The sequence below is a fragment of the Genypterus blacodes genome, unplaced genomic scaffold (genome assembly GCF_046128005.1).
Source record: "Genypterus blacodes isolate CSIRO-AG114 ecotype Tasmania unplaced genomic scaffold, CSIRO-AGI_Gbla_v1 ptg000103l_1, whole genome shotgun sequence".
Classification (NCBI taxonomy): domain Eukaryota; kingdom Metazoa; phylum Chordata; class Actinopteri; order Ophidiiformes; family Ophidiidae; genus Genypterus; species Genypterus blacodes.
This window is the reverse complement of record NW_027466907.1, coordinates 129,074-144,824: the sequence shown is the minus strand read 5'-3', so window position 1 is coordinate 144,824 and position 15,751 is coordinate 129,074. Positions and strand designations below refer to the sequence as shown.

Below are 15,751 nucleotides of genomic sequence, written 5' to 3'. Positions count from 1 at the left end.
ACTCACCTACCTTCTGTTTTTGGGAAGTAAAGAAAGAAAGAAAAAGGAACGACACTCAAGTGAGGAAAAAGAAGTGAAGGAAATAAAGCCAAAGATCTTCTAGAAAATCTGATATCAAAAGCCAAAACCTTCTGGATGCCAGCTAGAAATCAAACTCGGGGACCAGTCAGGCGTCGGGCCACACCACCAGGCCAGACAGATTTTTTTTCTAAGATTTTTTAGTTGTATCCTTTAATCTCCAGTATAAAAAATTCCACTGGTACAAAATGCATAAGTACAATCAGTTGTAGAAATAGGAAAGCCTGCATTTTTTTTGTACTTTTAAATCCCATCCGGTGACAGATTTTCCGAAGTGTCGTCAAACAAACATACATCATCACGCTTACAGGATCCACTGAAATGCATTGACTTTGGCTTCTCTCTCCAGACAACAACTGTTGAAACCACTGAGATCCTTTGAGAGTCAACGAAAAGGAAAAAAAAATCAAAAAAGTCGACCATTACTACAGACAACAAACTCTTTTTACGGCAAAAACAAGAGAGAGAGAGAGAGAGAGAGAGAGAGAGAGAGAGAGAGAGAGAGAGAGAGAGAGAGGGGAGAGAGAGAGAGAGAGAACACACAGAACATTTTCCTCAGAAAAGTTGACATAAGCCAAAATGCAAAGAAACGACAAGTTCATTTTTTTTCCTTTCAGATTTCATTGTTTGATAAATAGCACTTAAGATAATTAAGAAAGAAGGAGAACGGAGAAGTGAACAGTGACAAGATAGAGAGATTACAACGAGCATTGGCCATGACAGCCCCTGAGGCGAGCCGCTCCACGCCAACAAAGCGTTTCTACGACCCTCTTTGTGCTTTGACATGCAAAAACTGACGGGACGACGCTTCACACTGGACTGTGCGACGCCACGACCGCGCCGGGCTGTGTGCAATTCAGTGAGATTTGGTTCATTTACAAACAAATCGGAGTGGTAAGAAACGCGGACAGAACCTGTAGCCTCCACACGTGCCATTCAAAAACAAAACAGAAACATGTGTCGAATTGTGCGAGAGAGTGCCGCTACGTTCACAAATTTCAGCTCCATCTCAGCTTGACACACAGCGACGGACTTGGCCAGCGGCAACTGCAGACTGTCAACTTGATGGTAAGTTTACTTTAGAGCGGGTTTCACCATGGCAACCACGAACAATTTTTAATTCCCACTAATTATAAAATAAAAATACACTGTTTTACAATAAGCTTATGCTAGCTAGCTTGATAGCAAGCTACAGAGCAGAAGGAAAATATAAATGAATTAACAAACGTTCAACTTGTTTTTTTTGGCACTCATATTTCACTTATATACTGATTCTTGGCAGTTTTGAGGTATTTGTATGCATGTCACATGAAATATATTGAATAATATTATGTAAACATTGTAGCTGCCGGTTAGCAAGTTAGCTAACTAGCTAATGTGACTCATATAGGGACATTGTCGAGGAGTAGTAGCTGTCTTGTTTTAAAATGACTGTGTCATACTTAATCTGCACTTGCAGGTAGTAGATACTAGTAAGTACGTCAATAGTTTTGCACATTACTTTGATTAGTACACTGAACACAGGGGACATTATGTAACTGTACCGGCTAGTGCTTATGCCACGTCATAACTGTGCTGCTGGGTTCTATACTTTGACGTCCGAGCTGTGTTGTCCGCGTGACGTGAGACGAAAGGTGTGAACGTAAGGCTGTGCGAAGATGTGGAACGTGCACTGCAGGAGCATGACGTGCGTTCAGGGACCCTGCCCGCTGTGCATTTGGCCTTTGAGTGGATAATGAAAGCTGTATTGGCTTAATCTCGGCTCGGGCTGTTGTTTTGGTTTGCCACGGACCGCAGACGTGACCCTTCCTCTCCAACCAATAGCGTTTTATTTCCCCTGACGCTATTCCAATAAGACGTCTCTCCATTTCTAATAACCCTGCTTAGCCTGGGAGACAACAACAACAGACGAACGGCGCATCGCCTCGCTCTGTCTTCCTCTTCCCCTCCTCCTTTAGGCGCTGCGAGGACGGCGGCCATTTCAGCCTAGGACGAAATGGTGGAGAGCGGAAACCCTGGACTCGGACACGTGGGAGGTTAACACACACGAGTGAACCTATAGTAGACTTGGCACACACCACTGACTGACAACATCTTCTAGTCTTCTAATACTGACGCTCCCTGGTTAAGGCGACTGGTGAGCTTCTGTAGAAAATAATGCTGCCTTTGTTTTTTGCAGACCGTAAACGAGGCATTCAGGGAGTGGAGGACGGGGCAGTTTAATCGACCGACAACACCGTGCCATGTAAACGGGCTGACTATGAGAATGTCCACAACACACTTTGGCATCTCGACGTGATTTTGGCCCCACAAGATTACACCTACGGAGAAGTGTGAGAACGGAAAGAAATAAGATGCAAATAATAATCGAGAAACGATTCAGCGTCGCCGCCCGGCCTCGTTGTGACGCCGCCGTGTGCTTTTCCCTCAGAGAATGAAGGCACGAGTCTTGCTCTGTGCTTACATCATGAAAGCGAGGCGATACACAACCAATAATGAACCAGACGACGGCTCCCACTGTTTTCAAGATAAGAGGATTTTTTGGGGAAAAATAAGGCTTTGTGTACGACTCTCACCTCAATTTTTCAACTGCGGCGCCAGAGAGTGTGCGAGCGCACACGCTGCAGCCTGGTATGTGTGTGTGGCAGAGATACTAATAGAAAGAGAAGGAGTGCAAAGATTTGTGGTAAGGCTTTGATGAATAAACGGCTGTACAGCGGCTAAAAATATCAGCCTGCGCGCGCGCTTATGTGTGTGTGCGTGTGCTCGCCAGTAGGAGGCTGTGGAGGTTTTTCACACTCAGGGGCTCTCACGCACAACAATAAAGTAAACTGTGAGGTCTGCACGAGAGTGTGTGTGTGTGTCCGTGTGTGCGTGTAATATAGATAATATATATATGACACATGGGCACTTTTTTTTCTTTACATCTTTACAAAGAAAAAAAGCAAACATGACATTTTCAGGCAACAAGACCACAGAATAGCAAGTTAACAAACTCTTTTTTAAATCTATACTTTAAATATGAGGGATCCATACAAAACACTTATAATAAAATACCCATGTTATCAAATAATTTCACGAGAAATACACTGACGCGCTAGGCAGGAAGTACCTCCAGGGTTTGGCACTAAACTCCACAGTTCTTTTTTTCTTTATAAGACAACAAAACACATCTAAATATTGTTTCCCAGGAGAGAAATCAAATCATAATGACATTGATGCTTCACAAGCTGACATTATATATATATATAGATATATTTATATTTATATATATTTTTAGGAATTTTATATAGCTAATTAACCAACAAGAAATTTAGCAAATAGGGACTCCTTAAAAAACAGAAGAGTAAAGTAAATGAAAGCAAAGTGTAATCGTCATATGAAAGGCTTCTGTCTATTGTTCAAGTAAACTGATTTTTTAGTTTCCTCTTGAAAAACATGAGACATTTAAGACCGTTAGACTTGTGATGAAACCACAACTAAACTCACGAGAAGCACCGACGTTAACGCGGGTTACAGGTAATCTTAGTATCTTTTTTCCTCTATACATTTAAACAGTAGAAAATATAGGTCATTTCATCATGTGCATTTAAACCACGGATTGTCTATCTGTGAGTCAGTTCAGCAAAAGGTGACACAAGTAGGTAGCATTTCTCCCCCCCAAACAGGGCAAATGTCTTTTTCTGTTTTTAACTACGCTAGAAAAAAGTGGTTCTATATATAGACTTTGAATGAGAAACAGAGCCACTTAAAATGGCCTTATCAAAAAACTTTACACTGCCTGAAAAATGTAAAAACCATTAGAGAGAGATAGAGCGAGAGAGAGAGAGAGAGCAAGCTCTGAGAGAGTCGAATATCCGGCGAGACAGTTTCTACTCAAAACTGTGTAGAAGTAGTCTTATTTCTCAGAGAAACTGGCGTGGAACCGCTTCTCGCCTGCCTGTCCGCACGGCTCTTTTTTGAGCTTTTTCTTTCTTTATTTGTTGTTGTTTTTTTTTTTGTCGTGGTTGTTTTTCCGCGGCGGCGGTGGTGGAGGCGGAAGCGAGACGGCGCCAATTCCTGCGGTGAACGTTCAAGTTTACTTTAAATGAAGAAGAGCAAGAACGCAAAAGAAAGGAAACGTCAAGTAAACAAAAAGAAACCAAAAAAATCACTTTGCCACAGGTTTTTTCCCCTCTGAAACAACAAAAAAATCTTTTTTTGTTTTTCGTAATAATGAACGCAGCTTTTTTTCACTTTTTCACATTGATTCATCTTCACCCCCCCTCCCCGACACTCTCACTCCCTCCTCCCCTCATCCCTTCTTTCTTCAAACAGATTCAAATGAGGTCACATGCAAAGAAAAACTAAATCTAAAAAGTCCAAAAAAAGTCAGTAGGCGGCCGAAGAGGAGGAGGAGGAAGAGGAGGAGAACCAGGTTATGATCAGGTGAGCTCAGAAAAGACATCAGAAAACAATGACAGGAAGAAGGAAGAGGATGACACTTTATCTGTGTGTGTGTTTTGTGTTTTTTTGTTTACGAGAGTTTTGGACACCACGGAGACATGCTAGGCAAACGATGAGCTAACAGGCATGGAGGATGGGTTGTTCTAAAAGAGGGAAAGAAAAAAAACGGGAGAGGAGAGAGTTACACACAGAGAGCCAGATTCCACACCACTACAGCATCATAAATCAGGAGAAACAACAACAAACAACAACAACAAACAAACAACAACAACAATGCAACAACACTCACTGAAGTTCATTGGCATTTTTTTTTAGCTTTCGTCTATACGTTTTGTCATATAAAATGAGATCAATGTTGTAGGTCTATACTGACAGGCAACACACACACACACACACACACACACACACACACACACACACACACACACATTAAACACAGAGCACCCAAAGCGTTCTCCATCACATCCCAGATGGATGAGGCCATTTTGGGAGAAACGTTCGTTTTTTCCTTTTTAATTGCCAGGGGGATGGGGTTTTCAGGGAGGGGGGGGTCAACGAACAAACAAAACGTAAAAAAACTAAAACACTCAATAAACAAAAAAATTGGAGGAAAACAAAACGCGTAGAGGAAGAAGTAGTCCCACTACGGATGGAAGGATGGAGAGAAGGAGGAGAGAGAGAGAGGGATGGATGCAGACGTACAGCACAGAGAAGTGTGTGTGTATGTGTGTGTGTTTGTGTGGTTTTATTCTGCACTGAATCAAACATGGAAAACACTGGAGAACCCAATTCCACGAGACTTCTCCACACGGGTCTAAACTTGCGTGATGCGAATACTTTAGGAGTCCAATAACTTAACGATTATAGGCAATAAATAAAATCCTTTTTTTCATCTGAGGCAGTAAAAATGTTGTATAAAAATAGAACTGCTTTTTTTACAAATAAAATTTACAGGCCTGTGGCTCTTCTGTACTTTGAATTATTTTTTTAATCTTTCAACAAACATCAAGTATTCTCAGTTTCACCCCGGTACCCATAAACTCTTGTATTATTATTATTATTTTTATTATTATTCTTCGTAGCCTATTACTATTATAGCCTTCATCAAATTCTGGTGTTAGTTTGAAAATGCTGTAATATCCCTTTCAACAAAGACCAATGTGATCTGACCCAGAAAAGTATTTACTAATTCTTCTTCGTCTTCTGAGAAATAAAACATAATAAGACATAGCTGGAGTGCGCTTGTTTTCATTGTTGTTGTTGTTGTTGTTGTTGTGGAGTGTATCTGATGTCGTCGCTGACTACTGTACGAGGCCACTACGTTTCGCCGCCTTTGCTCCCGGGTTGCCAACAGGTTTAAGAGGGGTTTGTTTTTTTCTTTTGTCGGAGGAGCAGAGGCAGCCTGCAACCAACACCGCGGAGGCCAAAGGTCGAGTGTGCATATCGGCGTGTGTGTCGAAATTATATATACACAAAAAAAACGTGAACCCCTCGCCAGGTTGACGGAGAAAGAGAGAGGAAAAATGAAAAATCATCATGGCTCCTTTGTGTTCACCTCGGTTTGGACTAAACGAGTCTTCAAAAAACGTATAAATAATATCGCTTAAAAAACAATAATAAAAAAAAAAGCTACCGCAGATAGATAGCTACTTCCTTCCATTGTTTAAAAAAAATTGCACAAAGTAATGGTGGTAATGGAAGCGTTCATGTGTGTCAAAAAAAACAAAAACAAACCCCCAAAACAAATCAGAAATCGTAATAAATAATACTGAAAAGGCCAAAACGTAAAAACCATCAAAAAGAAAGCAAGAAAACAGGAGATTCAAAAAGAAACAAGGCGTGTGTCTCCCTCAGGGTGGTTGTAGGTCGTCTCACCCTCCCTCCCGCACCCCTACCCCCCTTCCCTCCCCCCCAGTCCCTGTGTTGAGAGGTCGTGGCTCGGTTGTTTTGTTGTTTTTTTGTTGTTTTCCTTTCATGGGGGGACTTACCCTAGCAGTGCTAACATGGGGAGCAGATAGACCCTAGTGCTAAGATCAGTACGGTTTGCTGTCGTTCTTGGAGCGCTTCAGCTGCACCTTCAGCCGCTTCATGCCGATCTGGAAGCCGTTCATGGCCTGGATGGCCGCCTGGGCCGACACGGGATTGTCGTAGCTGACGAAGCCTGCGGAGGGGCGGGGAGCAAAGAGGAAAGAGGGACAGGATGAAGGACAAACACTTAAGGGTACAGTTAGCAACCTATCTGCCTCTGCCAATGAGGCAAGTGGCAGTGTGTCTGTTGGCAGCTTGGACTTAGGTAGCTACGGATGCATTTCAATGGAACTGGGTGGGCAGGTTGGACACATGTCTACCGTTTTGATTTGACCTCACTACTCATGCAAAAATTTTGCCTCCAATTGATCTGAGGGTGGCGCTATAACAAAAACAGTTACATTTTGTCAATAACTTTGGAGTGAAAGTAGGCATAATCACGTTCTCGTAGTGGAGACATAATGCTAAGTGTAGTGTGTATTGTGTGATGTCACCGTGATGCCGTACCAAAGCACTTGCTAAGGTTTGTCTGTTTGTCGATGAAGACTTTGGCAGAGACGACGTTTCCGAAAGGCATGAACATCTGCAGTATGTCCTGGTCTCCGAACTCCTGGGGCAGGTGGTAGATGAACAGGTTGGCGCCCTCGGGACCTGGACGTGGACGAGACGCAGAGCAGAGAAGGGCTGACCAGACCGGGACTCGTTTCAGCAGGGACACACAACAGCAGCGCTTTGTGGCGGCTGGCGGCACCATTGTGTTGTCGTCATAGGAACGGGGTTGAAGCGAGCCACTTATCGTATCGCGTGACCTTGAGTTTGTTATTGCTTCCACAGAACATTCAGCAATTGTATCAGATATTAAAGATATAAAGCTTTGGTTTTTTATTCATATTTAATATTTTGGCTCAACATTAACGTTCCCCGTCATCTATTCTTTCGTTCATTAATTTAGCTCCCTTCCCTGTTCCACCTCTCTCAGCCCCTTTGTGTTGCCTGGTTATTCTCCAACATTTCATTTCATCATAAAATGTCTAATGGGTTTTTATCTTTGACAATCATTAAATATCATCTCCGCTGCTGAACCGAGCCAAAGCCTGCAGCTCAGTGCTTTGGCAGCGGCGGTGTCTCTTCTCCCTGGAGGGTTTTTAACAACAGGATGGACTGTCAGCAGCAGGAAGCAGAGACCAGAATCAAACCAACAACCCAAGTAACAGGCAAACACACTAAAAGCTTTACTAGGTAACAGATATTGTGTGTGAGAGAGCACAAAGGTCGGCTGGAACTGTGGTTTATAAATTACCCATAAATCCAAGTTACTGCAAAATCGAATTGATGGTGAATTCTGTTGAAAAGTCTGCGATCACAATGCAGCAAAACTCCCTAAACCTCTGAAATCATCTGGTTGATGACCGGAGGAGGTGGATACTGACCCTCTTTCTGGCTGCCAGCAGCCCCTTGCTGCTGCAGCAGGGACTGGCTGTAGAGGGTGGGCAGCGCTGCGGCGGCATACTGCTGGATCCCTGAGTAAGCCTGCGTCAGCGCGTCCATGGTGCCCGCCGTGCCGTTGGTCAGCCCTGCGCCGCCCAGGCCTCCATTAAGAGCCGCCATACCTGAGAGCATTTGAGCAACTTTACATAAAACCCAACAATAAAGAAAGAAGAGTGCACTTACTCATTAGCGCTCCCACTGAAGGTTGTGTTTTCAACCACACATACACAGACACAAACACACAAAAACCACACACCACACACACAGACTGCACTGTAAGTTACAAAAACAGGTCACATCACACACACACACACACACACACACACACACACGCGCACACACACACACACACCAAACACATAGATACAACGACACGCAACACGTCAGAGACACACAGAATCTTAGTCATTAACACCATCAAGTATGATTGTAGCTGATGACAGCAACGGCTGCACAGTTACACACGCAAAATAAAAGGCACGCAGTGATGCACACACACACAGCGAGACACCCATACACACCGGCTACAACTACGTCTGACAGAAGCACTGCGACAACGACAAAGAGGAACCTAACACTGGACTGATGACACACGAGCAGACGACCTCTTAACCCCTGAAAGGACAAACTGTCTGTGTTTTCACTTTCACTAACACTCCTGGATTTCTCTCCATTATGTCCCACTTTCTACTGTCAGGCTCCTCTAGGGTGTAATCCCCCACCTGTTTTCCAACAACAAGGATGTGATTGGCCCGTTTGTATCACGTGACACAGAAATATCAAACTTCCCTCTCGGTTTTCTATGAATATGGCTGCATAGTTTCAAATTCAGGTGATTTTGTAGAAGGAATCCTGACACTTGGTGCCGGATAACGATCTGCATTGTATCGATGTCGTATCGCACTGACACCTGAAACATTATGTGGAAAATGACACTGACACTGACAGCGTTTAGTTTGGGTTTCTCATCCTGTGACGTCTCACTTTGGGGGGGGGGGAGGAGGACAGACAGGCAGGCGGAGGGTGAGTGGGTCTAAAATGCAAGAGAACATAGTAACACTCATTAGCCGCATGTAACGGCTTAATATCACGGCGGAGGGCAACTTGTCTGAGGGGGTCTGACATTGGCTCAGCGTCCTGTCGCCTCACCGTCAGACACAGTGAAATAAATTATCACCGCGGCTCTCTGGATTATAGGTCACTCATTTATTCAGGAATAATTGCACCGGTGACCTTTGCAATTCAATTAAGGCCTAGATGTGTTTAAATGAGGCCAACGGGTGGGGTGGGTGGAGTGGGGGGTGGAGAAAAAGGGGTTATCCTCAGACAAAATGGGATGCAAAACGAAAGAGAGCCAATTCGTTTGAAGGATGTGCATGTGTGTATTTGTGTGTGTGGCCCTGTCCTGTGTTTCTGTTGATGTGTATGTGTGTGTGTGTGTGTGTGTGTGTGTGTATGATTTACACAGCGGATGCAGCTACTCGCTAAAGGTCAGAGGAGAATAATGTGGTGGAAGAGGCCGCGAGTACAGGATCTCTGCTGTCATAACAGTGCTGATTAAGATCCCAGTCCCGTTTCTCTAGAGGTCAAAGGCAGGACACACACACACATACACACATACACACACACTGGATAGCTCAGCACCCCGCTAATAGACAAACACATTCTGGAAGGATCATGGATTATACAATTCACATGTGGATAGGAACATGTGTAATATTTTGGGATTAGAGGAAACCAAAACAATGACATATTGTTTCTAACTTTTCAAATTAAAGATCCTGATTTCCATTCTGGGAAATTCTGAGCTGATCAATACACAGTTAATGTGATTACCTGTTCATGGTGATCACCTACGCATCATTAAGGAAGCGCAGACAATTTGTTGTTAACTAAGTGAGACGGAGATGGAATCCAAACTCTTGATTAATTTGTAGTTTGGTGTTTGACATATTTATGACATCAAAGAGTATTATCAAACGTTTAGTATTTAAGGTGTGAATAAAGACTAAATGATTATAATGATCATGAGTGTTAGACAGATACTGGATACTGATTAATTATGATAGCACCATATCAATTTAGTAGCTACAGAGCCACATTAACAACCCATTGGTTGGATTATGCGATTGGATTTCTTCAGTTGGGATGAGACACCTCTGTATGCATTTCTTCCGATTAGAAGTCATGTATATTGGGAGACTGGTGGAATACTTCTATTTCCATCCTTTTATTCATCTTTTTCCCTAAATTTCCCTACATACAAATAGAATATTGAGTGCAAGTAAACATAGCGCCTGTCAGATTAGGCGCTGTTAAGAATGTTTGTTATTTTGCACTGAAGAAATGGGACAAGTGTGGCATGATTGTCATTCACTGTGTGTCTCTCGGTCTGGACCCAGGTATACACACAATAAAAACAGTTTCCTTCTGTGTATCATGGTTGAATGACAATAAAAGACTACTTGACTTATTTTTATTCACACCTGAAAAGAACACTATTCTTGCAGAAATGTTTTTTGGCATGAAGATAGTCCAATTTAAAAACAAAACCTCACTAAAATATCTCTGCCAGCTTCCCTCAAAACCTCATAAACACAGCAAGACGAGACGACAGAGACGCAACACAACAACACACTGTGTTACGACGACAACGCAGAGCCACATAAAGACAACAAGGGCACTCTGACACAGCAGTACTCTGACAGCAAGCACAACCTAGGACACAACCAGGAAGCCGATGGCTGAATGTATGGATGGATGTGATAATGTCCAACTGAAGGGATGAGGGAGACATCAGAAAACGCCTGGACGACTCATTATTAAAAAGCTAAGACACAGAGACGTGACAGCGGAAACCAAACTCAGAATTTGTTGGTAGTTTGGTGTTTGCACTAATTCTCAATGATAATAACGATAAAAATTATTATACAGATAGTGTAAAATACGTTGGGCAAATATTGTCTTTGAGGTGTAGCTGAAGCAGCATTAAGTGATTTTTGACCACTAGAGTGCAAAAACATCTTCATTACTAATAGCTTTTCAAGTCAGCAGATACAGAGTGACATTAGCATCTCATTGGAGACAGTTTTCGATTAGCCTGATGAACACGCTTTAGGTCTAATAATCTTTAATGTGGCCTTGACGACCAACAACAGCGAAACTTTGCATAGTTTTGCATTCATGGTTGTTGTTTCTCAGCGGGTTTTCGTACTCAGGGCCCTTTATGTATGTATGTTAATGTTGCTTCTAAGAAACATTCTGAACATCAATATTGTCCTTCAGTAACCCCCAAATTATTCTGTCAGTGTGTTAATAACGCTGCCATTTCTCTGCAGTAACAGTGACGTTGTGGGGTGTGGATGGGTGAAGGTGGGTGGAGTTGCTGATGGCACGGTGAATACTCACTGTTGACACTACCTGCTAGTGCATTAATGTTGTTCAGGCCCACAGTTGCGCCCGCCAGGCCCTGCAGGGTGCCCAGAGAGGTCAGAGAGTTCATGGCGCCGGCGTTGGAGCCAGCTGTGGTTCCTACTTCCAGGGCAGGGTTGAAGGAGGGGATGGAGGGAGGGGAGGAGGAGGAAGGATAAAGGATGGAGGTGAAGAGGGAGAGTAGGAGACAAAAATGCAAACGTGTTATACAATTTAGAAATGGAGGTCAGAGTTTTTATCAAATGTACATATTACAAAATTCTGGCCAAAATGAAGTCCTGCCCTCTCCTCTAGCTAGCCTGTGTTCCACTAGATAGACATCGGACACAATCGAATAACTGTTTACGGTGATGAGGAGCTCAAATTTCACAGCAGTACATTCAGGGCTGCACATAAGTGGGATGTTACACAGGGCAGCGGGAAAAATAAACAGAGAAGAGAGAGAGGGAGAGAGATGAGAGAGAGACAAAGAGAGAGAGAGAGAGAGAGAGAGAGAGAGAGAGAGAGAGAGAGAGGGAGAGAGAGAGAGAGAGAGAGAGAGAGAGACTTCCTGCTTGGACCTGCAGCAGCACACAAACAGCCTCACTAAGTGTTTCTTTTAGCATCAGAGAGCAACAGTGGTGAAATTAAAGAGGCAGTGTGAGTTTCTCCTGCTGGATAAAGTAAGTGACGTGTTACAAAAAGGACAAAGAAATATGCAGCGAGCAGGAAGCTCCTTTGTTAAGTCGGAGGCGTTGTTGACATGTGCTGATAGTAGGAATCTGTTCTGCAGCTCATATTCCTCAGACTGCTGCAGGAAAAGGTGATAAATGCCGTAAGGCGTAAAGATGAGGCTCAACATTTTGTATTTGTTAAAATACGACAAATATATTCGCATAAATCTAAGTACTCACTTTAGTACTGGAGTGAAAAAGATTATGTGCAGCAATGATTTGTTTAGAAAAAAGATAGAAAACTCCATCCAGTAGGTGTTTGAGCGATGAAAGCTAGTGGAACAGACGCTACCCCTGAGCTGCTGCAGGACTTTGGTTCTCTGTGGAGTTTATCGGTGCTACATGTAGAACTTTAACATCAGAACATGCAGATGCAGATGTTTTGTGTGAAGCCAATAATGGCGTAGTAGGAAACTGGTATGATACTTCTGAGGTTCAGGTGCAATATGAACTCATGGTCATTTCCTTCGCCGCTGTCTCATTTGTTTGTGTAAACCAAGGTTTTTGCGATTCATTTAAAGAAGGCACGCCTGCGTTAAAATACTACGAGCAGCACCGCTAATGAATTCCACAGGTTGGGGCTCAGTGACCCTCTTCATTAAAGCATCACACAGAGAGTTATATGGAGATGGAAAGTAATCTTTGATATAAGAGTGGAGTGCTGTATGTGCTGTTTTCATCCACAGGCGTTCATAAAAGACGGCAAATTGGAAGATTGCTGCATTCAAGGTGACGCTGGAGAAACATTTAAAACAACAAGGACCATCTATTAACACACACACGCGCACACACACGCAGAGTGGAAGCCACACATGGAGACGGAGCATTTATCGCCTCAGTGCAAGTAAGAGATGGTGAAACTTCCTGGTGCATTTCCGCAGTATTCTCCTGGACATCGTGACACCAAAAACACAAAACACGACAAGAGTGAATAAAAACGCAACAGACACAAACACACACACACACACACACACACACACGATCACACACACAACCCTGAACACATACCAGTGTGAGACGTGTGCAGTGCATGAGCTGCTGTGTCAGTGCTGGGTGAGATGGCGTGCAATATGGCGCACAAAGCTTGCATCCGCGTTCCGTTTACAGGCTTAATTATTCCATCTACTCATTTACCCTTGATCTCATCAAAGCGGTGCCAACAAAGCGGGATTGCTGCTGAATATATTAAGAAATGGTGTGATAAAAAGGTGCATTATGGTGCAGAACAAAAACGCTGGCCTGTCTCCATGCAGAACTGTCTATATTTACCAAAGTGGAGTGACGTTTTCGGTTTCACTGACATGCAATATAGAGCCACTCATTCACGCTGAGCCGTGAGGAGCTCAACCTGAGTGTGTACTATTCAAGGTTGGACTGACATTCAGTCAGAAAGAGAAAGAGAGTGAGAGAGGGAGAGAGACAGGGAGAGGGAGAGTCGGATAAAAGAGAAAAGGTGAGAACCGCAGAGAGAATGAGCGAAGAAAGGAGGAGAGACGGGCATTCACGCCAGAGCAGAGCGGCCTGTGGAAGCAGAAAGTGGGATGGAAAGCGGCGCAAGTGTTAACGGCGTGAAGAGGAAAAAAAAAAGCTTTTCATATTCATGCTCTGTTGGGAACGCGCTCCAAAAGAGACAGCAAAACCACGGCTGCTGGAGCGAGGCCGAGCCGACATGAAAGGGGAGAATGATGGAGCAGAAACAGGGAGCTTGTCAAAAGGAGGGCAGCAGCAAAAGACGAGGGCAACGAGAAGGAACAAGGGAGGGAGAGAGAGGGAGAGGGGGAGAGAGAGATAGAGAGAGTGGTGGGAGTAGAAAGGGAGGAGGAGAGAATCTGAAGGTGGCGATATTTAATCCAAGCCAAGTTCAGACATCATCCTGACGCTGAGAGCCTTTCAAACCCGGCCATGCTGCAGAGACGGAACACCAAAACACAAACAGACAAACCCGACCGCCCGCCCGCAAAAACAAAAGCACCGTCCTCACGTCTACGGAGCGCTCGGGCCGCCGCCGGACAAACCGAAGACAGAGAGAGTCTGGGAGTAAAAGTGGGAATATTTGAAGAAAGATGAAATGTTACGAGAAAGTCATGACATTTGCCAGAAAAAGTCAAAATGTTATGTGAATAAATGTTGCATGTGGATGTGTGTATGAGTCTGTCAGTCAAATATTAACATTTCAACTTTTTTTCTCAAAATATTGCAAGTTTATTCTCAAAATCTCTCTTTTTTCTGTTTTTCGGCCTTCACACTCCTTCTCACTGCGGAGCTGGCGAGGCGAGACGCAAACAAAGGAGGTCACACGTACACAGACACCTGATGGCCTGACGTAAAAGCACGTTACACACATACATGCACACACACACACACACACGCCAGCATACACGTACATACACAGTGTGTGAAACGCGGGATGACATGGCTGTTGAGCCAAACACCACATGGTGAGGAAGTGAGGCGTTCAAAGACAGAAGGACGAAGTCAGGAGGCGCAGCAACAACACAGTATGGTTTCTCTGTTAAGATGAAGGAGTGAAGAAATGAACGCCACAATGTGACGCCTAGGGCACGAGCAGAGACGCTGGATACACACACCATGGAAATGTGCCACAAAGAAGATCGACCACACTGACGAAGATCAGAACAATGAAGATGACGGTGTTGACATTTCGGCATTGATGGCGATGGTGTCATGGACGACAACACTGGTAATGGTGATGGTGACGGTGGGAGTGGAGAGCGGAGGACGTCAGAGGCAGGAGCTGGCGCCCCCGGCGTCGGACCCCCCGACCTGAGTCGCTGCGGCGTTACCTGGGCTGGTCAACGCTCCCAGGGTGGCGGCGGTGGCGGACAGGGGGTTTGCGGTGGAGGGGCTGGCTGAGTTTTGGGCTGCCGCCGCCGCTGCCGCTAAAGTGGCCAGGTTCTGCAACTGCAGAGCACTCATACCTGGAGAAAGGAGCCAGAGAGGGTGGTGTCAAAGCTGGGGAGCGAGGCTGGAGGGTGGCTGGGTCGTCTGGCTGCACCGGGACTTGAGCAGCTGGAGGGGACTGAGCACGAGGATGAACCGAGGACGAACCAAGATAACAGAGAAACTAAATATAGTCTAGCCCTGGAATCAAGAGGAAATCCTGAACGTGTGCAGCCAAACACCACAGCGGCTGATTCCCTCTTCTCTGGGTGGAACATGTGTTCAGCTTCAGTGCGTCTCTCTAAAGCAAAGCTGCTCTGGAGCCTGAAGCGCTCACATTGATTTGGTTTAACCTATGTCATATAAATATATAACTTACTGCCTGATTTCACTAAAGCCAAGCGGAAAAGAAGAAGAGATACAACAGGAAGTGAATATTATGTAACGGACTCGCTGCAACCTGGAAAATCAATCTTATAAAACATCATGAATGTCAAGTATTATATGTTATTTATGTAAATTCTCTTTTTTAATTTGGATTCCACTTTTAATCAGAGCACGAGTTTATCTAAAACAATGTGAAGTTTCTGTTAACCCTTTCATGTCAGTATACACTTTCCCGATATAAATAAATAAAATAAAAATACTGAATTACTATATTAAAT

General features: G+C 44.1%; 1 protein-coding gene across 7 annotated transcripts in view; it reads right to left on the bottom strand.

The window, feature by feature from the left end:
• Positions 1–27: 27 nt before the first annotated feature.
• LOC143008331 (CUGBP Elav-like family member 2) overlaps positions 28–15,751 on the bottom strand; it is a 144,608-nt gene continuing 128,884 nt past the window's right edge. For 3 of the 7 annotated variants that reach the window (XM_076160043.1, XM_076160044.1, XM_076160047.1), the window contains 4 exons: positions 11,449–11,574; positions 7,983–8,162; positions 7,060–7,203; positions 6,439–6,685 (listed from right to left, as the gene is read on the bottom strand). In XM_076160043.1, coding sequence (XP_076016158.1) covers positions 6,558–6,685; positions 7,060–7,203; positions 7,983–8,162; positions 11,449–11,574 — 578 coding nt within the window. In that variant the 3' untranslated portion in view covers positions 6,439–6,557. Of the gene's footprint in view, positions 4,668–6,438; positions 6,686–7,059; positions 7,204–7,982; positions 8,163–11,448; positions 11,575–14,989; positions 15,125–15,751 lie in introns of those variants that run through there. The other 4 variants (XM_076160042.1, XM_076160046.1, XM_076160048.1 and 1 more) reach the window with 3 other exon arrangements.